Source organism: Procambarus clarkii, chromosome 60 (genome assembly GCF_040958095.1).
Source record: "Procambarus clarkii isolate CNS0578487 chromosome 60, FALCON_Pclarkii_2.0, whole genome shotgun sequence".
In the NCBI taxonomy this organism is placed as follows: domain Eukaryota; kingdom Metazoa; phylum Arthropoda; class Malacostraca; order Decapoda; family Cambaridae; genus Procambarus; species Procambarus clarkii.
This window is the reverse complement of record NC_091209.1, coordinates 23,186,536-23,212,851: the sequence shown is the minus strand read 5'-3', so window position 1 is coordinate 23,212,851 and position 26,316 is coordinate 23,186,536. Positions and strand designations below refer to the sequence as shown.

The window sequence follows — 26,316 nt, the reverse complement described above, 5'->3', positions numbered from 1 at the left end:
TGCGCTGTTGTATTTCCAGATGCGCTGTTGTATTTCCAGATGCGCTGTTGTATTTCCAGATGCGCTGTTGTATTTCCAGATGTGCTGTTGTATTTCCAGATGCGCTGTTGTATTTCCTGATGCGCTGTTGTATTTCCTAATGCGCTGTTGTATTTCCAGATGCGCTGTTGTATTTCCTGATGCACTGTTGTATTTCCAGATGCGCTGTTGTATTTCCAGATGCGCTGTTGTATTTCCTGATGCACTGTTGTATTTCCAGATGCGCTGTTGTATTTCCTGATGCGCTGTTGTATTTTCTGATGCACTGTTGTATTTCCTGATGCGCTGTTGTATTTTCTGATGCACTGTTGTATTTCCTGATGCGCTGTTGTATTTCCAGATGTGCTGTTGTATTTCCAGATGCGCTGTTGTATTTCCTGATGCACTGTTGTATTTCCTGATGCGCTGTTGTATTTCCAGATGCGCTGTTGTATTTCCAGATGCGCTGTTGTATTTCCTGATGCACTGTTGTATTTCCAGATGCGCTGTTGTATTTCCTGAATATGAACGAATTATTTTAAAATTTGCACTTCAAACATATCACACAAGTGACGGGGGGCCTGGTGGCCTGGTGGATAGCGCGCAGGACTTGTAATTCTGTGGCGCGGGTTCGATTCCCGCGCGAGGAAGAAACAAATGGGCAACGTTTCTTTCACCCTGAATGCCCCTGTTACTAAGCAGTAAATAGGTACCTGGGAGTTAGTCAGCTGTCACGGGCTGCTTCCTGGGATGTGTGTGTGGTGGGGGGGAAAAAAAGTAGTTAGTAAACAGTTGATTGGCAGTTGAGAGGCGGGCCGAAAGAGCAAAGCTCAACCCCCGCAAACACAACTAGGTGAATACAAGTGAAGCCCAATTTGAGAAAGCTTCTATCTTCTAAGCTGAGTCGATCAAGCGGGAAATAAATCACAATAAAGTACCAAAAAATTAGACACTCAACGCACACATCTGAAAGAAGTAAAGGGATTGGCGTTGTTTCACACAGAAATCACAACTGCGTGATGCATCAAATGAACAAAGTCGTAGTCGAACCACGTCGTAGCTCAGTCGATTAAGGCAGTGTCTGGGATGCTCTCGGACGCAGGTTCGAATCCTCGTCACGGCCCTTGTGGATTTGTTCAGGAGTCGACCAGTTGATATAATATCAACACCAACAGAGAAAAACACAGAAGAAAACCTCGTTTCCCAAAAGGTCCTCAGAGCCATTATATAAATATATTATTCTGCGTGAGAATTGTGAATACGTGAAACAAGGGGAAGAAGAGAGTGCAGGGGAGAGGCATCATCAGCAGCTACATATATATCTACATATGACACAGCATTTGGGGCAAGAGCAAGGATTAACAACGTGTGTTGTATGCGCTGTTTCAGGTGTCGTGGATCCGTCAGGAGGACCTGAAGGTGCTGGCCACTGATGGAGTCACCTTTACCTCGGACAACCGCCTTCAGGTAAGTTGTTTTTCGTCTCCATCTCATAGGAATAAGTTGTCTTTCATCTCCATCTCCCAGGTAAGTCATCCTCATCTAGCCAATTAGTTATGTATACTCTTAAGCTTGTTGTGGTGAAGGAGAAATTAAGTTGCAGAGTCACAATAACGTGGCTGAAATATGTTGACCAAACCACACATTAGAAAGTGAAGGGACGACGACGTTTCAGTCCATCCTGGACCATCACAATCGACTTGAGAATGGTCCAAGACGGACCAAAACGTCGTCGTCTCTTCACTTTCTATTGTGTGGTTTGGTCAACAGAAATTAAGTTATCTTGTCAGACATAAATTCAAATGGAAATACAATCTTTATGAACTGAGAAAGAAGTAGGTCAGATCAAAACAAGAAGGTAAGTACGCATGACTACTTAAAGATACTTAGGAGCAGGCATAATGCCATTTCTTTCCGGAGAACAGCATAAGGATCCTGAGGCTTAAGTCCCTTGTATATACAATGCTGTTTTAAAATCGGTTTAAAGAGGTATCCTGATAATAACCATATCCTCACTTGTTTGTGTTAAATGCCCAAAAGGTTCACAAACATTAAGATACAATGAAGAGGTCAACCTTCTATGTCACTTCCTCTAACTACATATATCAAGACTCATTATCAAGTGTTCTGCCCTGAGGGGGTTGGGGATTTTGGGACTTAAACCTCGAAAAGAGAGCTCTGGTTATTGCACCAGATCGTTATTTGCGTACAGGCGGACAACGTCCCCAACCACTCCCTGACGGAACAGACAACCGACCTCGGCAGCCACATTCCCACTACCGTCGGTCGAGCAGCAATAGACATTGGAGTGATTGTAATTTACCTAGGAGATCACCCTGTATGCCGCTTGATCTTGGAGAGGGGTTCAGCATCATATATTTAGGGGTGCGGTTTCAACACTGTCCTCGTTGTCTTGTGCACACACCCTACTCGAGCCGCCATGACTCCCCACTCTTGTTTGTAATGATCTCCTAAACCCCCTTTTGTGAATTAGTATCTTCTGTCAACTGGTCCGCAGTCGTGACCCCCCATTCTCTCTCTCTCTCTCAATCTCTCTCTCTCTCTCTCTCTCTCTCTCTCTCTCTCTCTCTCTCTCTCTCTCTCTCTCTCTCTCTCTCTCTCTCTCTCTCTCTCTCTCTCCCTCTCTCCTGCTTTCTGGGAAACATCACCAGGGCAAGAGCAATAGCCAGCTAACATATACATTTAATATAAAAAGAAAACATACATAATACATGACATTTAAAATAAAACATTATCACTCAACACTCTAAACTGCTACAACCCGGTAGCATTCCAATATCATGTCCTGGCTTCAACTGTCCATATCAAGTGGCTGCTCAACTCTTGGCTACCCCCTCTACTTACTACCCTCCTCACTAAATGGGGCTGAAATCCTGTCACAACAATACGATATCCACAGCCCTAAAAGTATATGAAACTCAGCTTGGGGCTGAAACACTAGAAACATCTACATAAGTATTGCCCAACAATAGAAGAAATCAATCTCTCACCTTACACTGCATCTTACATGCCAATAAACATTCAAGCACTCCCCTTATACAATCATGGGTGTCCACCATAAATCTCTGTTCTGCTCCTAGAGGCTCAACGGCAATACATATCTATAGGTCCTCCAAAATATCAGGAAATTCACTTCTGTAATTCTCCCAATCTGCTGCACAACGAAGTCCTAATCCGACATCAGTGACGCTTCACCACTGATTCCACAGAGACACATGTAGCTCCTCTACACTGAGTGAAATCAACTCCTCACTCTGGTGTTCTGCTCTGCCATAGAGTTCAGCATACACTTCTTCTCCAGCCTCGAAGTTCCTCCATCAACTTCTTCTCTAACCTCGACGATTCTCCATGAACTCCTTCCCATTAAACCACCGAAATCTCTGACGTGAGGACGCTCACTCACTGGAGCTCAAACATGGCGCCCACATAAGCTGCCCACAAAAATGCTTCAGGACTGCCTCACTTCCAGGCTTCCTCCAGTCCACGACTTGAGTTCACAACGTCGCCTGCCAGGCTCCACAACAGTAATGCCTGCTTACTTTTTTTCTCTTGAAGGCACAACAATTAGAGTTTCACCAAGGCGTGACCAACACTCGCTTGCAGGTTGCCTCTAATTTACCAAAATCGCAGAGAAATCCCACCAAACACACACCGAAACTACGACGTTGGTGCAACGTTCGAGCAAGTTTTAACACCTCCTAACCAGTTATAACAACCAATATAGCAAGTTGTAACAACGTTCTAATACGTCATAAACACGTTAAGCCAAGATGTAACAACTTTATTTCAAGTTGTAACAAGCGGAAAATAGAGACAGTTTCGGTTTGTGTTTCCAGGGATGGTGTACTATGTCGCCAACAGCCTCCTCACATTTGCAGACAAGTAGTCTTTACTCCAGCAGTAACACAGGGAACTATATTCTTCCTAATTCCAGGAGAATCAACGAAGTACAACCACCTCTGACGACAGTTGCGACTCAAGTGAGGTCACGACCTCCTGCTAGCGTCACCTCACGTCCCCAAAGTATCAACATCTCATTTCATGTCATTTATTACCAACACCCGTCCTCTGCTAGTATTCTGACATTACTCACTGACGTTTACTCATTTATTTAATATATACACATATCTCCTCTGTCTTTTCAGTCAGGTACGGAAGGCAGAATAACTCTCACTGGGGTAGACTCGTTCCACCCAGGCTACATGGGGTCATAACACATGTTAACAAGTGCAACTTACCATTCACAATAACAAGTGCAACCTGCAATCTTAGTCGATAGACAAGACAAACAGGAGAGCACCATTGATGCATCGCAACATGGCGAGATAATGACGACCGTTAGACGCCTCAATAACAGGAGTTCGAAGCCTCAATAAGAGGAGTTCGAAGCCTCAATATGAGGTGTTCGAAGCCTCAAAAAGAGGAGTTCGAAGCCTCAATAAAAAGAGTTCGAAGCCTCAATATGAGGTGTTCGAAGCCGCAATAAAAAGAGTTCGAAGCCTCAATATGAGGTGTTCGAAGCCTCAATAAGAGGAGTTCGAAGCCTCATTAAGAGGAGTTCGATGCCTCAATAAGAGGTGTTTGAAGCCTCAATGAGAGGTGTTCTAAGCACTGTAGGCTAAACATTCCCTCTAATGCGTTATGCGTGGTTTCCTCCGAGGCTATGGGTCCCCCTTCTTCCAGCTAAAGGTGGTACTCCCTATATATATATATATATATATATATGTCGTACCTAATAGCCAGAACGCACTTCTCAGCCTACTATTCAAGGCCCGATTTGCCTAATAAGCCAAGTTTTCATGAATTAATGTTTTTTCGTCTACCTAACCTACCTAACCTAACCTAACCTAGCTTTTTTTGGCTACCTAACCTAACCTTACATATAAATATAGGTTAGGTTAGGTTAGGTAGGGTTGGTTAGGTTCGGTCATATATCTACGTTAATTTTAACTCCAATAATAAAAAATTGACCTCATACATAGAGAAAAGGGTTGCTTTATCATTTCATAAGAAAAAAATTATAGTAAATATAATAATTCAGGAAAACTTGGCTTATTAGGCAAATCGGGCCTTGAATAGTAGGCTGAGAAGTGAGTTCTGGCTACTAGGTACGACATATATATATATATATATATATATATATATATATATATATATATATATATATATATATATATATATATGTCGTACCTAGTAGCCAGAACGCACTTCTCAGCCTACTATGCAAGGCCCGATTTGCCTAATAAGCCAAGTTTTCATGAATTAATTGTTTTTCGTCGACCTAACCTACCTAACCTAACCTAACCTAACTTTTTTGGCTACCTAACCTAACCTAACCTATAAAGATAGGTTAGGTTAGGTTAGGTAGGGTTGGTTAGGTTCGGTCATATATCTACGTTAATTTTAACTACAATAAAAAAAAATTGACCACATATATAATGAAATGGGTAGCTTTATCTTTTCATAAGAAAAAAATTTGAGAAAATATATTAATTCAGGAAAACTTGGCTTATTAGGCAAATTTGGCCTTGCATAGTAGGCTGACAAGTGCGTTCTGGCTACTAGGTACGACATATATATATATATATATATATATATATATATATATATATATATATATATATATATATATATATATATATATATATATATGACTGAAAACTCACACCCCAGAAGTGACTCGAACCCATACTGCCAGGAACAATGCAACTGGTATCTACAGGACGCCTTAATCCGCTTGACCATCACGACCGGACATAAGGAAGTGAATATCCGAAGCTATTTGAACCACTTCCCCGCCGGCACTCGAATGGTAATCTTCGGCATAGCATTTAATCAAATCACCTTATTCTTTGGGGCACACGTGAGGAACACAAATGCGAACAAGCATGAATGGTCCCCAGGACTCTATGCGACTGAAAACTCACACCCCAGAAGTGACTCGAACCCATACTGACAGGAGCAACGCAACTGGTATCTACAGGACGCCTTAATCTGCTTGACCATCACAACCGGACATAAGGAAGTGAATAGCCGAAGCTATTTGAACCACTTCCCCGCCGGCACTCGGATGGTAATCTTGGGCATAGCATTTTATCAAATCACCTCATTCTTTGGGGCACACGTGAGGAACACACACACACACACACAGACACACACACACACACACACACACACACACACACACACACACACACACACACATACATATATATATATATATATATATATATATATATATATATATATATATATATATTATATATTCTTTCTTTCTTAGATGTTCGCCATCTTTCAATAACATTAAACCTTAGAAGAGTACGGCAGCTTGCTGAAATCAATGCTAGAAAAAGCCCTCAACCCTTCTCTCAGCGACTCACAGTGGAAACAGGCCTCCCTTCCTGTCAGACTCGGGGGCCTTGGCGTTCGCATAGCAACAAAAATTGCTGTACCAGCGTTCCTGTCCTCTTCAGTGGCGTCTGACAACCTGGTGAAGGAAATCCTACCTGAATACCTAGTTCAACAGGCAGGGGTACATGATCCTAGCTTCAAAGACTGCACAACCAAATTGGTCTCTCTCGCAGGATCAGCACCCCAACCACCGCCTTCTGAAGCCCATAAGCAATCCAGCTGGGATCGCCCATTGCCGACCAAGAAGCTGCGACTTTGCTAGAAGCTGCGACAACACCACATGACACTGCCCGACTTAGAGCTGTAGCAGCTCCCCATGCAGGGAATTTCCTATTAGCAACCCCAATGTCAGCAACCGGCACCCGTGTCACACCGCAGGCCCTCCGAATTGCCGTGGCTCTCCGCCTCGCTGCCCCAATCCACACCGAATACAGGTGTATTTGCGGCGAGGCAGAGGCCGACAGGTACGGACGGCATGGCCTTCTCTGCCAAAGGACAGGAGGATGGCATGCAAGACACTGTGAGGTTAATGATATTATTAAAAGAAGTCTTATCACACCCGGTTGTCCAGCAGAGAGAGAGCCCCGTTACCTAATGCTTCCGCAACTCTGATGAGCCTGTCGGTCGCCCAGTAGGGATCAGGTGAACCCCTGGAAGGATGGTAAACAGTTGGTGTGGGACTACACTTGCGTTTCAACTTTAGCCAACACCTATGTTGACTTCAGTGCTGCACAGGCAGGAGGTGCTGCCAATCACCGGGAAGCATCCAAGTCACGTAAATACAGAGACCTTGATCACCACTACAATTTTGTCCCCATTGCCTCAGAGACACTTGGTACCTGGGGTAAAAGTGCTGCTAGTTTTTTGAAGGAATTGGGTTCCAAGCTAATTGAAACAACAAGAGACCCGAGAGACTCAATTTCCTCTTCAAGTGCCTACTGTAGTGTGGCGAACCAGAGAGGAAATGCTTACTGCATCCATGGTTCCTGCCCGCCATCTGAGGAGCTGGAGAAGCTATACAACCTGTGACAAGCAGCCTTGTACCCTGCATGTACATATATATATATATATATATATATATATATATATATATATATATATATATATATATATATATATATATATATATATATGTCGTACCTAGTAGCCAGAACACACTTCTCGGCCTACTATGCAAGGCCCAATTTGCCTAATTAGCCAAGTTTTCCTGAATTAATATATTTTCTCTAATTTTTTTCTTATGAAATGATAAAGCTACCCATTTCATTACGTATGAGGTCAATTTTTTTTTATTGGAGTTAAAATTAACGTAGATATATGACCGAACCTAACCAACCCTACCTAACCTAACCTAACCGATCTTTATAGGTTAGGTTAGGTTAGGTAGCCGAAAAAGTTAGGTTAGGTTAGGTTAGGTACGTTAGGTAGTCGAAAAACAATTAATTCATGAAAACTTAGCTTATTAGGCAAATCGGGCCTTGCATAGTAGGCATAGAAGTGCGTTCTGGCTACTAGGTACGACATATATATATATATATATATATATATATATATATATATATATATATATATATATATATATATATATATATATATATATATATTTGTGAAGTGATATATATTTTCCTTTGTGGGGACTAAGTCATTTTGTCTAATCATTTTGGACTCTAACCTTTGAGAGGAGTTTTGAATTTGCCAGTTCAGTTGAAATTTAGTTTTTTGAGGGCAGAGTGTTTAGTTACAGTCACGTGTTCAGTAGCAGTCATTATAATGCTCAGTATAATTGTCCCTGTAATGTTTAGTACCACAGTCACTATAATGCTCAGTACAATAGTCTCGATAATGCTTAATACAATTTACAATTTAATGCTAATATCATACTCACTATAGTGTTCAGCACCATGGCACTATAGCGATCAGTATCATATACATTATAATGGTCAGTAAAACCTTCCCAATAATGCTTAAGTACCATTATCCACTGTAATGCCCAGTACAACAGTGACTATAATCCTTTAGTACCTTAGTTCCATAATTTCTATAATGGTCAGGACCACAGTAACTATAATATTAAAATATCATATTGTAATGTTCACTACTGTCATACTACGCACAATTGTCATATTAATTATACCTTAATATGGAATGATATAAAAATGTGAATAAAAAAAAATATTAAAATAGAAGGACATGGAAGGGGTATGAGGACATGGTCGGTGAAGGAACGACGATCAACCACAAGGGTCATCGGGGGATCGAGCGACGACCCGTGTAAAAAAGCAATATCGTAGGCCGTACCGACCAGTCTTAAGTGGATAAATCTGAATAATCTCCGTGGTTATACCTTCTTCCCTTGGGAGAAGGCATATGAGATGAGCTCTTGAATATTTCACAAACACGATACATTATTTTGCTGGTAAGACCTCGCTGTAAATAATCGTTGGTGGCATGAGAGAAGATGAGAGCGAGAGCACAACAGGTCAGAGTAAATGGAGCTCAAATTGGCTGGTGATGACGAGACAGGCTAAAATGTGTGTGAAAGTGAGGGAGGACACGAGCGGTGAACTCGAACACTGAGAGATCAAGCTGCGCTGATGGAAAGTAAATGAATGCCTGTCAGTAGAGTACATTTACACGCGCGCGTGTGTGTGTGTGTGTGTGTGTGTGTGTGTGTGTGTGTGTGTGTGTGTGTGTGTGTGTGTGAACATGACAGAGAATCCCAGCCGCCGCCATAACGAGGTCCCCGACGTTCAAATCAGAGGCAAATATCATTGTATACCAGTAAAGGCAACTGCCCCCGTAACTATAGGCACTATGCCAATTTCAATCGCAAGGGGCAGACAGCTGACAGCTGCTGGAGTGGTATTAAATGTAATCCCTGTCAGAGGAGAGGGCACCAGGACACATACCACACCAAACAGGATTTGGATATACCTTCTGGTCTGGTTTAACAGACTAAAAGATACTTAGATATGGTCAACTCCCTTACATATCAGCTACCTGGCTATTCAAATCCAAGATGGCTTTGTGCCATATCCAAGACAAGGAATACAAACACTTTAGCCTATCAGCCAGGCTGACAGTCACCATACTATGCTGCCTATTCACATAGCTTGCCAACCGAAGAGCCAAGCCATTAGCACAATGTCTACCAATGTCAGTGTTGGGAATCTCTCAGTTTCGGAAACATTTACTTTCCAGATATGGCTGTTGAGCTGGAAACATTTTGAGACAAAAGGGATGATCATCCGAGGACACAAACCGTCCACAAAACCCAGAAGACGAGACTGGTAAATAGTTATCAGGGAAAGATTGACTGTCTACCATTTTCCTGTTAAGATGAAGGGGATCCAGAAGGAGAACTTTCACAGCTTCATCCAAGCACTGTGTCAAAGTTGTCTCTTATTGTTATTAAAGAGCAAGAAGTCCACCACCTACATGTATCACTCGTCGAAGGTAAAGCAGGAGGTGTAGGTAAGGTCGGCCGGCCCCAGACTCTTTCAGATTCGTTCAGACCCGCTGGCTTTGTCTCTACCTCAAGGCAAATGGTACTTCCAGTGGAAGAAAGTAGATACAATTCCAGTTGACACAAGTAAAAGTCTTTCAATGGTCAGTCACTGCTTTCATTCAGTAAAGATGGGAAAATCAACTGCTCCTGGAGAGGCCGGTATTACTCACAGTTTCTGAGATTAGTCTCACAAGTACCAGGTAATCCACTTTTAGTGTTAATCAGAGTGAGTTCAAGTGAAGGAGGAGTGTCATTGTTTTTATCCCCAAACCACACTCAGATAATTACAGACCCAAATCTCTAACATCGTGTGTTTGTAAAGTGCTTGAACGCATTGCCCTTAACCGACTCATGTATCATATACAGGAACACCTGTCCCCCCAAACTGTTTGGATTTATGATGCCTGGACTCAGTACACAACACTGTTTTGCTGAATAATTTGCTCATATTTAAGCTTCCCCTCAAGCAGTCTTCATCCACCTAGCAGCAACTTTGGACACAGCAAACAGGGAAATCATACTAGAACAGCTAGCTGAGGAATACAAGGAAAATTACTAAAATGGATAAAGGGCTATCTGTCTAATCGAACAGCATATGTTTTGTTTAATGGTGTTAAAAGCACAGAGAGCAAACACTTTGAACTTGGAACTCCACAAGGACGGGTCCTCAGCCCCTTGTTGTTCAACGTTCTGACGCATAAACTTATTAAAGATCTTCCAACTAATAATGAAGACACTGTCATTTGTTATGCTGATGATATATGTTTACAGGCTGCCTCCGAGCCTAGAATGCAAGTTCTGCTCGATGGTTTTGCTACTAGAGCTGAGGAATGTGGCCTCCTTATCTCTGTACAGAAAACTCGTGCCCTCATTCCTTGTGGTATTCCACCACCCAATTATCATATAGATGGGCGGGCACTTGAGAACTGCGAGTCTTACAGATACCTTGGTGTCCCCATTAACGACCCTGGGTACCTTTCTTCTCTCAAGAAGAGACTCTGGGAGAGATTAAAGGTCGACAAACAGGACACCAACAGATTAAAGGACAACAGATAAAAGATTAAAGGACATCAACAAGGACCCTTGCAGGTCCTTGTTGATGTCAATCATGGAATTAACGTGAAACTAGCTAGAATGTTTCATGTATCATTTATACGCTCTGTGATTGACTACAATGCTCTACATCTCACACTGTATACCGACAAAGAGCTGAAAACTCTTGAAACTTTGCAAAATGAAGCTATGCGTCTCATCGTTGGGGCTCCAAAGACCACGAGAATAGTTAATATGAGAGCAGAGTTAAAATTACCTACCATAAGTGAGAGAATTTTGTCTATTAGCACAGTTTTCGGCGTGAAGGCATTGAGTAGATCTAGACAACACATGAAGTTTCAAACTAAACTTTCTAATATGCTGCACTCACCTGAGGTCTATAGAAGAAGAACGAAATCTGATTAAGCATTTTGGTTCTACAAGGTAGCCAACTCCATCAAAATATTAAATATGTACCCAACTCAATGATTAATCAACCAATTAATCCATGGGATAACTGGGATCTATCAGTTGATTTTGTAAATGCACCCAAGAAAGATAGTGTACACTTTACATTATTACAACAGTTAACACTGTGCAGCATCACTGAGAGTGCTCAGGGTATGAGTAACGACGTGTATCAGTGCTATACCGACGGCTCTGTAGAAGAATTTATTATTATTATTATTATTATTATTATTATTATTATTATTATTATTATTATTAATATTATTATTATTATTTTCTACCACGGACGTGGCCACACATTTACAAAGCTAATCAGCATATATACATATTCTGTCCTCCATGGACAGGGTGAGAGATTTGTTAAACATATAGTTCAGAGATTTATTGAACAATCAACCACAGAAGGTGATTGTAGTGCTTTTAAAATGCTAAGCTAACCTACATACATAAATACATAGATACACAGATTTACGTATGCCCTACATAAAGTGTTCGATGTGTCTATTACATAGTGTCATTAATGTGCATTTACAAAGGTGAAATGTAATTCTGATCAGCTTCCACATATACTTTATAAACATACATATACATACACACACACATGTACATACATATACATACATACATACATACATACATACATACAGACATACATACAGACATACATACAGACATACATACATACATACATACATACATACATACATACATACATACATACACACATACATACATATATACACACATATACATATATACACATACATTTGTCTCTTTTACTCTTACCGGAGTAACCTTCCACCCTGTAGAAGTAGGTGGACGATGTACCGAATGTTCATGTAATATATTTGAACAATCTTCTCTCGTACATACAGCAATGAAGCGCGTCAATGACTGGGCAAGTACAACTCAAACCGAACTTGCAGGCATATACCTTGCCACTGAATTTTTAAAAGACAAAGACAGTGGACTTATATACTGTGACTCGCAGAGTGCACTCCTGGCATTGAACGCTCATAGTAGTAGTGACACCCAGAAAATAGTCAGTGATATTCGAATGAATGTTTTAGCTGCTAAAGAAAACAGATTTGAAATATAATTCCTCTGGATACCATCACATATTGGCATCTGAAGGCATGACAATATTAATATGATTGCAAATACAGCCTGTAGTATACCAGTATAGGAAATGGATATAGTTGTTTCATTAGCAGTGACAATGTGGGGAAATCTACCTGTGATTGATTTGATTATTAATTCAAGAGATTGTATTTATTACTTCTAAGCGAACTGTATTTTTTAATTTATACTATATTTTACCAGTAAACTTCCCTTCACACATCTTAGGGGGGTTTCATATTTTATTCTTACCGTAATTAAACGGTAAGATTAAATTTAATTACTAATGTGTTAAATTACACCACGTTAGTTCAAGACCAAGCAGAAGGATGAGTGATAACATTAATTAAATTAATTAATTATATGATTATTATTATAATAATTATTAAAGTAATAATTGTTGTATTTAGTAATTATCACTTTTCCTTCTGCTTGGTCTTGAAGGAGGCCGGCCTCGGGTGACAGAGGACTGTGACGACCTCTGTCAGGAACCCGTAGGTGCGGGACCGAGACGTCCACCTCCCGAGGGTCAGGCGGTCCCCCAGGCTCTGCTTCAGGAGGCTGGGGTCGTTCTTGCCCTTGATGGGGTGGTTCTTCTCCGGCCCCGACCACGGCGGTCTCCGGGGTTGGAGTCCCTGTGCCTTCCTTCACCAACTTCGAGGTCAACTCCGGAACTCACAGTTACTGTGACGGCGCTGGAACCAATTGTATTGGCGTTTGCCTTTCCATTGGAGACTTTCGGCTCCGTGGAGAGGGGGGACTTGCTGCTTGGGTAACAGCTTCTTCCCCGTATCAACCTATCCTGACTTTGCGCCCTGGAGAGGCCACTCCAGACCGACAAAAAGAGCGTAACTCCATAGTCTCCTGAGACTGACGGATGCCTACTGCTACTAGTAAAGAATATTTAAATTGGCCGCAGCCAATTCCTGGTAGGCAGGTTTAATGGCGTCTGGGTGGTTGTGAAATGGTACAGCTTAACCTGACGTCTCGTGGACCACAATTTACTTGTCAGCCTAAGCACTTCAAATCAAGCGCTGTTCCAATCATTGTAAAGGATTACTCTCATGAAGGCCGACAAACGTAAACAGTCAGCTCTCTGTGACAGTCCCTCTACGGTCACCCGTTCGAGCACAAGACAGACCTAACCTAATGTATGCAAGCATTAGTGAGAGACTCGCAGGAGAATTACATTCTTCTTAGTGTCGATGGATATTCGTTGTATAAACGTCTCAAATACTTAAATTTCTCTGAGAAACAAATCTCCTCCAAGCACCGTTTACAGTGTAAAGCAAACCAACAACATTCACTATAAATCACACTCGGGGAAACATGAAGGTGCAAATTTTAACACCTCGTATCTTCGTGTATTAAACCAGCATATTATGTCTTCCAGAATGTCGGCAATAAACCCAGTAAACCGCATTTGTTTAGGAGGAACTTCCTCTCTTACGCTCGGCCCTGCACGCTCGGCCCTGCACGCTCGGCCCTGCACGCTCGGCCCTGCACGCTCGGCCAGCCCGCCCTCCTAACAGCACGTCGCATTTGCACGTATACTCCACCTAAGGCCGAAAATCGACGTGCTAGAAAATGGCTCGCGAAATTGTCATTCCGTCCCGTTTTCTGTTTTGGGTGCTCTGGTCGGTTAGGATAAGGGGGCACTTTAGTACTACAGTTTCTTGACGTTGGGGGGCCAGGAGGAGGACGGACTGGCTGAAGAGACGGTCAAATGAGTGTAGCCAACACGGGAGAGGGTCAGCACCACTCTCCACCATCACCTACTGTAATAATCCTCTGTCTTAACAGGATGGGGGTAGTTAACCCTCCCTACCACAACACTCTGGCCCCACTCCACACCTGGCCCCACTCCACACCTGGTGCCCCACTCCACACCTGGTGCCCCACTCCACACCTGGTGCCCCACTCCACACCTGGTGCCCCACTCCACACCTGGCCCCACACAACACCTGGCCCCACACAACACCTGGCCCCACTCCACACCTAGCCCCACTCCACACCTGGTGCCCCACTCCACACCTGGTGCCCCACACCACACCTGGTGCCCCACTCCACACCTGGTGCCCCACTCCACACCTGGTGCCCCACACCACACCTGGTGCCCCACACCACACCTGGTGCCCCACACCACACCTGGTGCCCCACACCACACCTGGTGCCCCACTCCACACCTGGCCCCACTCCACACCTGGTGCCCCACTCCACACCTGGTGCCCCACTCCACACCTGGTGCCCCACACCACACCTGGTGCCCCACACCACACCTGGTGCCCCACACCACACCTGGTGCCCCACACCACACCTGGTGCCCCACACCACACCTGGTGCCCCACTCCACACCTGGTGCCCCACACCACACCTGGTGCCCCACACCACACCTGGTGACCCACTCCACACCTGGTGCCCCACTCCACACCTGGTGCCCCACACCACACCTGGTGCCCCACTCCACACCTGGTGCCCCACTCCACACCTGGTGCCCCACACCACACCTGGTGCCCCACTCCACACCTGGTGCCCCACACCACACCTGGTGCCCCACACCACACCTGGTGCCCCACACCACACCTGGTGCCCCACACCACACCTGGTGCCCCACTCCACACCTGGTGCCCCACACCACACCTGGTGACCCACTCCACACCTGGCCCCACTCCACACCTGGCCCAACTCCACACCTGGCCCAACTCCACACCTGGCCCCACTCTACACCTGGCCGCACTCCACACCTGGCCCCACTCCACACCTGGTGCCCCACTCCACACCTGGTGCCCCACTCCACACCTGGTGCCCCACTCCACACCTGGTGCCCCACACCACACCTGGTGCCCCACACCACACCTGGTGCCCCACTCCACACCTGGTGCCCCACTCCACACCTGGTGCCCCACACCACACCTGGTGACCCACTCCACACCTGGCCCCACTCCACACCTGGCCCAACTCCACACCTGGCCCCACTCTACACCTGGCCCCACTCCACACCTGGCCCCACTCCACACCTGGCCCCACTCCACACCTGGTGCCCCACTCTACACCTGGCCCCACTCCACACCTGGCCCCACTCCACACCTGGTGCCCCACTCCACACCTGGTGCCCCACTCTACACCTGGCCCCACTCCACACCTGGCCCCACTCCACACCTGGCCCCACTCCACACCTGGTGCCCCACTCCACACCTGGTGCCCCACTCCACACCTGGTGCCCCACACCACACCTGGTGCCCCACACCACACCTGGTGCCCCACACCACACCTGGTGCCCCACACCACACCTGGTGCCCCACACCACACCTGGTGCCCCACACCACACCTGGTGCCCCACACCACACCTGGTGACCCACTCCACACCTGGTGCCCCACTCCACACCTGGTGCCCCACACCACACCTGGTGCCCCACTCCACACCTGGTGCCCCACTCCACACCTGGTGCCCCACACCACACCTGGTGCCCCACTCCACACCTGGTGCCCCACACCACACCTGGTGCCCCACACCACACCTGGTGCCCCACACCACACCTGGTGCCCCACACCACACCTGGTGCCCCACTCCACACCTGGTGCCCCACACCACACCTGGTGACCCACTCCACACCTGGCCCCACTCCACACCTGGCCCAACTCCACACCTGGCCCAACTCCACACCTGGCCCCACTCTACACCTGGCCCCACTCCACACCTGGCCCCACTCCACACCTGGTGCCCCACTCCACACCTGGTGCCCCACTCCACACCTGGTGCCCCACTCCACACCTGGTGCCCCACTCCACACCTGGTGCCCCACACCACACCTGGTGCCCCACACCACACCTGGTGCCCCACTCCACACCTGGTGCCCCACTCCACACCTGGTGCCCCACACCACACCTGGTGACCCACTCCACACCTGGCCCCACTCCACACCTGGCCCAACTCCACACCTGGCCCCACTCTACACCTGGCCCCACTCCACACCTGGCCCCACTCCACACCTGGCCCCACTCCACACCTGGTGCCCCACTCTACACCTGGCCCCACTCCACACCTGGCCCCACTCCACACCTGGTGCCCCACTCCACACCTGGTGCCCCACTCCACACCTGGTGCCCCACTCCACACCTGGCCCCACACAACACCTGGCCCCACACAACACCTGGCCCCACACAACACCTGGCCCCACACAACACCTGGCCCCACTCCACACCTGGTGCCCCACACCTGGTGCCCCACACCTGGTGCCCCACACCTGGTGCCCCACACCTGTCCCCACACAACACCTGGTGCCCCACACCTGGCCCCACACAACACCTGGTCCCACACAACACCTGGCCCCACTCCACACCTGGCCCCATTCCACACCTGGTCCCCACTCCACACCTGGACCCACACCACACCTGACACGTGAACAACAAAAGCCATGTATGGCGGCCAAGAATGTTGGGAGTGTAACATAACGGATGTGGGTTGAAAGATTTTATAGAAATAAGTTTCTGCGTGAGAAAGCCTAATGGGAAAGAAAGTGAGAGGGTGAGGAATGAAAGTGAGGAAGGGACTGAGGATGATGAGAACATGAGGGAAAGTAAATGTATACGTGAAAGGAGAACGACTCTGAATGAACTGTAAAATGTCACAGTGAAACTCGTCTTGTATGGCAGTTTCAAAGTGTTTAGGTGAAACTCATATTTAAATGGGAATAATGCAGCGTGTTAAATGCACTTGTAGCGTGTGAAGAGAGCAGTGAGGTTGGTGATTATGTGAGAGTAGTTTGGTGAATAAAATCAGCAGGATTCCCAAAGTTAAAACCCGTGTGATAAATAATTTTATAGCTATTCACTCTTTTATCACTCGACTGTTATTTTTATTTCTCCTCTACTACAGTCTAGCACTGTACATCTTCTACGGTCTAGCACCGTAGGTTATCTCGTATTGGATCTATGTGTTTGGAACAACAGTGATAGGGATACCGTGGTCTAATTCAACGTCAATTTTGATTTTTTTTTTTATTAACACATTAGGTACATCTGCATTAGTGCAGCTACCCTAGACTATATGAAGTGGAGTACAGTGTGTCAAAAAAGCTAACTAGGTGATGCTAAGAAATCCCCATCACACAGGATGGTTGGTCATACAGAGGCATGTGATAAGCGGTCTGCACTGGCAGACTCCGGATGCATTTTGAGGATATCAACAACACAAGATTGAATAAGGTAGCAGTGGTAATACAAGTCCCCATCTCGCAGGATGGTTAGTCATACAGAGCCATGTGTTTAATAGCCTGCACTGGCAAATTTTGGGTATACTGTGAGGATATCTTCAAGAATACGAGAGTGAATAAAGTAATTGCAAAGCTCCAGGTACCTCATGCCAACTGGTCTGAAAGGTCTAATAACTGGGCATTCAGTGATGTAGTGCGGGAGATCATGCCGTAGTTCCTGCTCACAGAGTTTGCAACTGGAGTGCTCAGGATTGGGAGACCCGTCACCTGCAGCCACCTGCCACAGGTAACGGTAACCCAACCTGATCCTTGCAACCACTGTGTCGCACAGTCTAGTGGACGTTTTGTGCTGTCCATAGATGTAGGTTTCAGATCTGAACAAATCATTGCTTTTTATACTAGTACTTTCAGGTCGTTGGGAGTCAGTAAGTTCTTTCCTATCAGATCTGAATGTTAATTTTTGATTTTTTTTTTTTTATTAACATATTAGGTACATCTGCATTAGTGCAGCTACCCTAGACTATATGAAGTGGAGTACAGTGTGTCAAAAAAGCTAACTAGGTGATGCTATAAAATCCCCATCACACAGGATGGTTAGTCATACAGAGGCATGTGATTAGCGGTCTGCACTGGCAGACTCCGGATGCATTTTGAGGATATCAACAACACAAGATTGAATAAGGTAGCAGTGGTAATACAAGTCCCCATCTCGCAGGATGGTTAGTCATACAGAGTCATGTGTTTAATAGCCTGCACTGGCAAATTTTGGGTATACTGTGAGGATATCTTCAAGAATACGAGAGTGAATAAAGTAATTGCAAAGCTCCAGGTACCTCATGCCAACTGGTCTGAAAGGTCTAATAATTGGGCATTCAGTGATGTAGTGCGGGAGATCATGCCGTAGTTCCTGCTCACAGAGTTTGCAACTGGAGTGCTCAGGATTGGGAGACCCGTCACCTGCAGCCACCTGCCACAGGTAACGGTAACCCAACCTGATCCTTGCAACCACTGTGTCGCACAGTCTAGTGGACGTTTTGTGCTGTCCATAGATGTAGGTTTCAGATCTGAACAAATCATAGCTTTTTATACTAGTACTTTCAGGTCGTTGGGAGTCAGTAAGTTCTTTCCTATCAGATCTGAATGTTTGGACCAATACAGTTTTGACAGCAGAGATAGGGATACCTAGATCTAATTCAACTTCAAACTTGTTACACGCTAATTTGGCTGCAATGTCTGTCTCATTATGATGGGTTATATTTATGTGTGAAGGTATCCATACAAAGGAAATTCGAGACCCTTTACTCTGTGCATCAATTAGGTCATTTATAATTGGGAGTATGAGGTTCTTGCTGTCGATCTTCCAAGAGAAGTTTTCGATTGCTTGAAGAGCAGACTTTGAATCGCAGAATATTATTCCTCCTCCAATATTTTTTAATGTGCTGGTTGCTAAATGTAATGCTGCTAGTTCTGCTTGTGTGGAGGTCAGCCAGTTGTTTAGCCTGACACTGACAGACTTTGTGCAAATATTATTTCTATAGAACCTACATGCCGCTGCAGTCCGTCCAGTAGAAGACTGGACTGAGCCGTCGGTGTAGACACAGTGCTCGTGAGATCTTAGACTCTCGATGGAGGAGGCAATTGTTTCAAGAGTGACAGCTTTGAGTAGAGCAAGATTCTCATTATCTTTCTTGGTGACAGGTGTGTATGATACTTGAATGGTGGGGTACAGATAAAGAGGAATATCAGAGACTGGTAGATTGCACTTAAAAGGAATGTTAAGTTTAATGAGATTGTAAGCATTGTTTCTCAGCCAATTATCATAAAAGGAGTGAGTTGGTATGTCGGCACCAGTCAAAAGGGTGAAGTACTTAAACTAACAAATAAGTCTACGGGCAACTCAATCAATATTTCAGACTTAATGGCAATCCCATGAATATAGGGCCTAACAACTGTTAGGGGCCTGACAGCTGAGTGGACAGCGCTTCGGATTCGTAGTCTTTAGGTTCCGGGTTCGATCCCCGGTGGAGGCGGAAACAAATTGGCAGAGTTTCTTTTACTCTGATGCATCTGTTAACGTAGCAGTACATAGGTACCTGGGAGTTAGACAGCTGCTACGGGCTGCTTCCTAGGGGTGTATAACAAAAAGGAAGCCTGGTCGAGGACCGGGCCGCGGGGACGCTAATCCCCGAAATCATCTGAAGATAACCTCAAGATGGGCAGGGGGTGAGGGCGATGGATTAGATGTCAATCTTTGTTACTATGGGACTGGAGCTGCACTCCCATATCCCACCTGCTCCGTGTGTGAAAGTTGGGTGAGACTAGCCCCAGGCGTCTGGAGCTAGTCTAGCCCAATCCATTTTCTCCATCCTTGCAAACACAGACAGACATTCTCTCATAGATCAAAGAGGAGAAGGAGGCCCAGACCTCCTTTCATAGAGGAAGCCCGGTCGAGGACCGGGCCGCGAGTACGTTGAGCCCCGAAATGCGCCGCATGGTTAGGTAGATATAGACAACATGAGTTGAATTTTGAGTTTTTGAATAGTGTATTGTTGTTGTTGTGTTAATTATCCTCTGGCTTACCCAGACTCTCACTAATTAGTTTGTCTTGTTCCTTTGAGCTCCGTCCACGCCATTTATGCTGGTAGCTTGTAGTGTCCTGCTGGTGGCTTGTAGTGTCCTGCAGGTGGCTTGTAGTGTCCTGCAGGTAGCTTGTAGTATCCTGCAGGTGGCTTGTAGTATCCTGCAGGTAGCTTGTAGTGTCCTGCAGGTGGCTTGTAGTGTCCTGCAGGTGGCTTGTAGTATCCTGCAGGTGGCTTGTAGTGTCCTGCAGGTGGCTTGTAGTGTCCTGCTGGTGGCTTGTAGTGTCCTGCAGGTGGCTTGTAGTGTCCTGCAGGTGGCTTGTAGTGTCCTGCAGGTAGCTTGTAGTGTCCTGCTGGTGGCTTGTAGTGTCCTGCAGGTGGCTTGTAGTGTCCTGCAGGTAGCTTGTAGTGTCCTGCAGGTGGCTTGTAGTGTCCTGCAGGTGGCTTGTAGTGTCCTGCAGGTGGCTTGTAGTGTCCTGCAGGTAGCTTGTAGTGTCCTGCTGGTGGCTTGTAGTGTCCTTCAGGTGGCTTGTAGTGTCCTGCAGGTAGCTTGTAGTGTCCTGCAGGTGGCTTGTAGTGTCCTGCTGGTAGCTTGTAGTGTCCTGCTGGTGGCTTGTAGTGTCCTGCTGGTGGCTTGTAGTGTCCTGCTGGTGGCTTTTAGTGTCCTGCAGGTAGCTTGTAGTGTCCTGCAGGTGGCTTGTAGTGTCCTGCTGGTAGCTTGTAGTGTCCTGCTGGTAGCTTGTAGTGTCCTGCTGGTGGCTTGTAGTGTCCTGCTGGTGGCTTGTAGTGTCCTGCTGGTGGCTTGTAGTGTCCTGCTGGTAGCTTGTAGTTTCCTGCTGGTGGCTTGTAGTGTCCTGCTGGTGGCTTGTAGTGTCCTGCTGGTAGCTTGTAGTGTCCTGCTGGTAACTTGTAGTGTCCTGCAGGTAGCTTGTAGTGTCCTGCAGGTGGCTTGTAGTGTCCTGCTGGTGGCTTGTAGTGTCCTGCAGGTAGCTTGTAGTGTCCTGCAGGTGGCTTGTAGTGTCCTGCAGGTGGCTTGTAGTGTCCTGCTGGTGGCTTGTAGTGTCCTGCAGGTGGCTTGTAGTGTCCTGCAGGTGGCTTGTAGTGTCCTGCTGGTGGCTTGTAGTGTCCTGCTGGTGGCTTGTAGTGTCCTGCTGGTAGCTTGTAGTGTCCTGCTGGTAGCTTGTAGTGTCCTGCAGGTAGCTTGTAGTGTCCTGCAGGTGGCTTGTAGTGTCCTGCTGGTGGCTTGTAGTGTCCTGCAGGTGGCTTGTAGTGTCCTGCTGGTGGCTTGTAGTTTCCTGCTGGTGGCTTGTAGTGTCCTGCTGGTGGCTTGTAGTGTCCTGCTGGTAGCTTGTAGTGTCCTGCTGGTAGCTTGTAGTGTCCTGCAGGTAGCTTGTAGTGTCCTGCAGGTGGCTTGTAGTGTCCTGCTGGTGGCTTGTAGTGTTCTGCAGGTGGCTTGTAGTGTCCTGCTGGTGGCTTGTAGTGTCCTGCTGGTGGCTTGTAGTGTCCTGCTGGTGGCTTGTAGTGTCCTGCAGGTAGCTTGTAGTGTCCTGCAGGTGGCTTGTAGTGTCCTGCTGGTGGGTTGTAGTGTCCTGCTGGTGGCTTGTAGTGTCCTGCTGGTGGCTTGTAGTGTCCTGCTGGTGGCTTGTAGTGTCCTGCTGGTAGCTTGTAGTGTCCTGCAGGTAGCTTGTAGTGTCCTGCAGGTGGCTTGTAGTGTCCTGCTGGTGGCTTGTAGTGTCCTGCTGGTGGCTTGTAGTGTCCTGCTGGTGGCTTGTAGTGTCCTGCTGGTGGCTTGTAGTGTCCTGCAGGTGGCTTGTAGTGTCCTGCAGGTAGCTTGTAGTGTCCTGCAGGTGGCTTGTAGTGTCCTGCTGGTGGCTTGTAGTGTCCTGCTGGTGGCTTGTAGTGTCCTGCTGGTGGCTTGTAGTGTCCTGCTGGTGGCTTGTAGTGTCCTGCTGGTGGCTTGTAGTGTCCTGCAGGTGGCTTGTAGTGTCCTGCAGGTGGCTTGTAGTGTCCTGCTGGTGGCTTGTAGTGTCCTGCTGGTGGCTTGTAGTGTCCTGCAGGTAGCTTGTAGTGTCCTGTAGGTGGCTTGTAGTGTCCTGCAGGTAGCTTGTAGTGTCCTGCAGGTAGCTTGTAGTGTCCTGCAGGTGGCTTGTAGTGTCCTGCTGGTGGCTTGTAGTGTCCTGTAGGTGGCTTGTAGTGTCCTGTACATACCAGTTGCGTTGCTCCTGGCAGTATGGGTTCGAGTCACTTCTGGGGTGTGAGTTTTCAGTTATATATGTATATATATATATATATATATATATATATATATATATATATATATATATATATATATATATATATATATATATATATATTTCATTGAATATGACCGCATATTCTGTATTTATTATTTTCTGGTTTAGGGCTTCTATCCCTCTAACTATTTTCTTAGCATCAGGGCCCTGATGCTAAGAAAATAGTTAGAGGGATAGAAGCCCTAAACCAGAAAATAATAAATACAGAATATGCGGTCATATTCAATGAAACATGTTTGAAAGAAAACCTGCTGCCAGTATACACCAATATATATATATATATATATATATATATATATATATATATATATATATATATATATATATATATATATATATATATATATATATATATATGTCGTACCTAGTAGCCAGAACGCACTTCTCAGCCTACTATGCAAGGCCCGATTTGCCTAATAAGCCAAGTTTTCCTGAATTAATATATTTTCTCTAATTTTTTTCTTATGAAATGATAAAGCTACCCATTTCATTATGTATGAGGTCAATTTTGTTTTATTGTAGTTAAAATTAACGTAGATATATGACCGAACCTAAACAACCCTACCTAACCTAACCTAACCTATTTTTAAAGGTTAGGTTTGGTTAGGTAACCGAAAAAGGTAGGTTAGGTTAGGTTAGGTAGGTTAGGTCGTCGAAAAAACATTAATTCATGAAAACTTGGCTTATTAGGCAAATTGGGCCTTGCATAGTAGGCTGAGAAGTGCGTTCTGGCTACTAGGTACGACATATATATATATATATATATATATATATATATATATATATATATATATATATATATATATATATATATATATATATATATATTCTGTATTTACTATCTTCTGATATAGGGCTTCTATCCCCCTAACTATTTTCTTAGCATCAGGACTTAGCTGAAAGAGGAGTTCTCCAAAACTCCTTTTCGTAATTTCAAGGTGAAGAAAAAAGTGAATTACTATAGAATGTATTACACTTATTTATACAATTTGCACAACGTTTCGAACCTCCATGGTTCATTCTCAAGTGAAAAGAATTTTCAGAACTGGTTGATTTATACCCGCACTGGATCAGGTGATAAGACAATAAAGGTAAAAACATGGGGGATACATAGGGGATAAATGGGGGATGAAGCACATAAGAATAAAGGCAACTGTGGAAGACCTATTGGCCCCATACGAGGCAGCTCCTATCTACATACAAAGATTAATCAGGTGTAATTGGCCTGTTATGTTGAACAGTGTCTTCTGTGTTGGCATCGTTATGTTCTGGTCTTGTCCTTACTCTCATGGTGGGTAGAGTAAATAGTTCCGTGATTTGGGTGTTCATGGTAGGTTGTTCTATTCTTATGTGAATTGCTTCAAGAATTTGTAATCTTCTTGCATCTTTGGTTTTGTCTATTATACAGGTATTTTTATTCAACATTTCTCTTGTTAGAGTGATGTCATGGGCTTGTCTCATGTGATTCCTGGGGGAACCGGATTGAAGAGGACATATCAAACGCCTCGTCAGCTTAGTCGACGTCATACCTATGTACTTAGATTGAAGGTTATACACCCTTCGTGGGGGCAAGTGTACATGTATACAACGCTTGACTGCTGTAGAGGGTTCTCCGTCGGCTTCGGGCTGTTTTTGATAGGGAGTTCGGAAGTCTTCTTAGTTTTGTAGAATATTATCAGGTTTATGTTTTGGTTAGGAGTAATGCTTTTTATTCCTTTACGGATTATTTATTTCATTATTCTTTCCTCTTTTATATGTTCACTGTGCATGGTTGATTTGTAATATAATTTTATTGGGGGTGTTGTGGTTTCTGTTCAAGGTTCAGGATTATACCAACGGTCCAAGTGTCTTCTTATAGCAGCGTTTATTTCCGCGTTGCTATATCCGTTGTTCACCAATACCTGAGTTACTCTTTCAAACTCTCTACTCACGTTGCTCCATTCAGAGCAGTGGATAAGCGCTCGACGAATATAAGCATTGAGAACACTGGCTTTGTATCTTTGGGGGCACTCACTTCTACCGTTCAGGCATAATCCTATGTTGGTGGGCTTAGTATATACGTTGGTGCTTAAAGAGGTTCCTGTTTTTGTTATTAGTACATCCAGGAATGGCAGACTGTTATTTTCACTATTTTCATGTGTAAATCGGAGTACTGACTCTCTCTCTCTAGATTGCTTTTTAGATCAATTAGTTCATCTGAGTCTTTTCCTATTACGAATATGTCATCTACATAACGGCAGTATACAGTTGGTTTTTGTCTGCTACTGAAGACTCTGTCTTCGATGGTTCCCATATAAAAATTAGCAAATAAAACTCCTAAGGGGGAGCCCATTGCTACTCCGTCTATTTGTAGATACATGTCTCTTTGTGGACTGATGAAAGGGGCTTCCTTTGTATATGCTTCCAGAAGACTTTTCAAGTGTGGCTCAGGTATGTCTAATATGGATATGCTCTCGTCTCTGTATACTCTGTCCAGTATCATTCCTATGGTTGTGTCGACTGGGACGTTGGTAAATAGGGATTCGACGTCCAGGGAAGCAATGATTCCATCGGGCTGAGTAGATTTGATTAGTTTTAGGAAATCTACTGATGATTGTAGACTATACTTGCTTGGAGTGTATGGAGTTAGGAGTTCGTTAAGTCTTTTTGCTAGGTGATAGGTTGGAGTTGGTATTTGGCTGATTATTGGGCGTAGTGGGTTACCTGGTTTGTGTGTCTTAACATTGATATAGGCATATCCTAAGCCCTAGTCGCCTTGGAGTTTACTCCAAGGCGACTATGGACTATTACGCCCTAAACTCCAAGGCGACAATGGCTTGTTTTTACCCCATGTTTTTACCTTTATTGTCTTATCACCTGATCCAGTGCGGGTATAAATCTACCAGTTCTAAAAATTCTTTTCACTTGAGAATGAACCATGGAGGTTCGAAACGTTGTGCAAATTGTATAAATAAGTGTAATACATTCTATAGTAATTCACTTTTTTCTTCACCATGAAATTACGAAAATGAGTTTTGGAGAACTCATTTTTCAGCTAAGCCCTGATGCTAAGAAAATAGTTAGAGGGATAGAAGCCCTAAACCAGAAGATAGTAGGTTATCTTGAGATGATTTCGGGGCTTTAGTGTCCCCGCGGCCCGGTCCTCGACCAGGCCTCCACCCCCAGCAAACAGTCCGTGACAGCTGACTAACACCTAGGTACCTATTTTACTGCTAGGTAACAGGGGCACAGGGTGAAAGAAACTCTGCCCATTGTTTCTCGCCGGCGCCTGGGATCGAACCCAGGACCACAGGATAACAAGTCTAGCGTGCTGTCCGCTCGGCCGACCGGCTCCCTACACTCCCTAGTAAATCCTAGGCTCCCTAGTAAATACAGAATATGCGGTCATATTCAATGAGACATATTTATGTATATATATATATATATATATATATATATATATATATATATATATATATATATATATATATATATATATATATATATAAATATATATATATATAAATATATATAAATATATATATATATATATATATATATATATATATATATATATATATATATATATATATATATATATATATATATATATATATTTGAATATGTGTACGAGTATATATAACATTAATAATTCTGTAACTAGCATCGAAAAG

The 26,316-nt window shown here is 44.8% G+C and overlaps 1 protein-coding gene across 1 annotated transcript in view; it reads left to right on the top strand.

Annotated features, from left to right (window-relative positions):
• Positions 1-26,316, top strand: part of LOC123767004 (protein CEPU-1) — a 419,527-nt gene that overhangs the window by 99,422 nt on the left and 293,789 nt on the right. Inside the window, exon 2 of the mRNA XM_069307342.1 lies at positions 1,408-1,485. Within this exon, the coding sequence (XP_069163443.1) occupies positions 1,408-1,485 (78 nt within the window). The remainder of the gene's footprint in view (positions 1-1,407; positions 1,486-26,316) is intronic.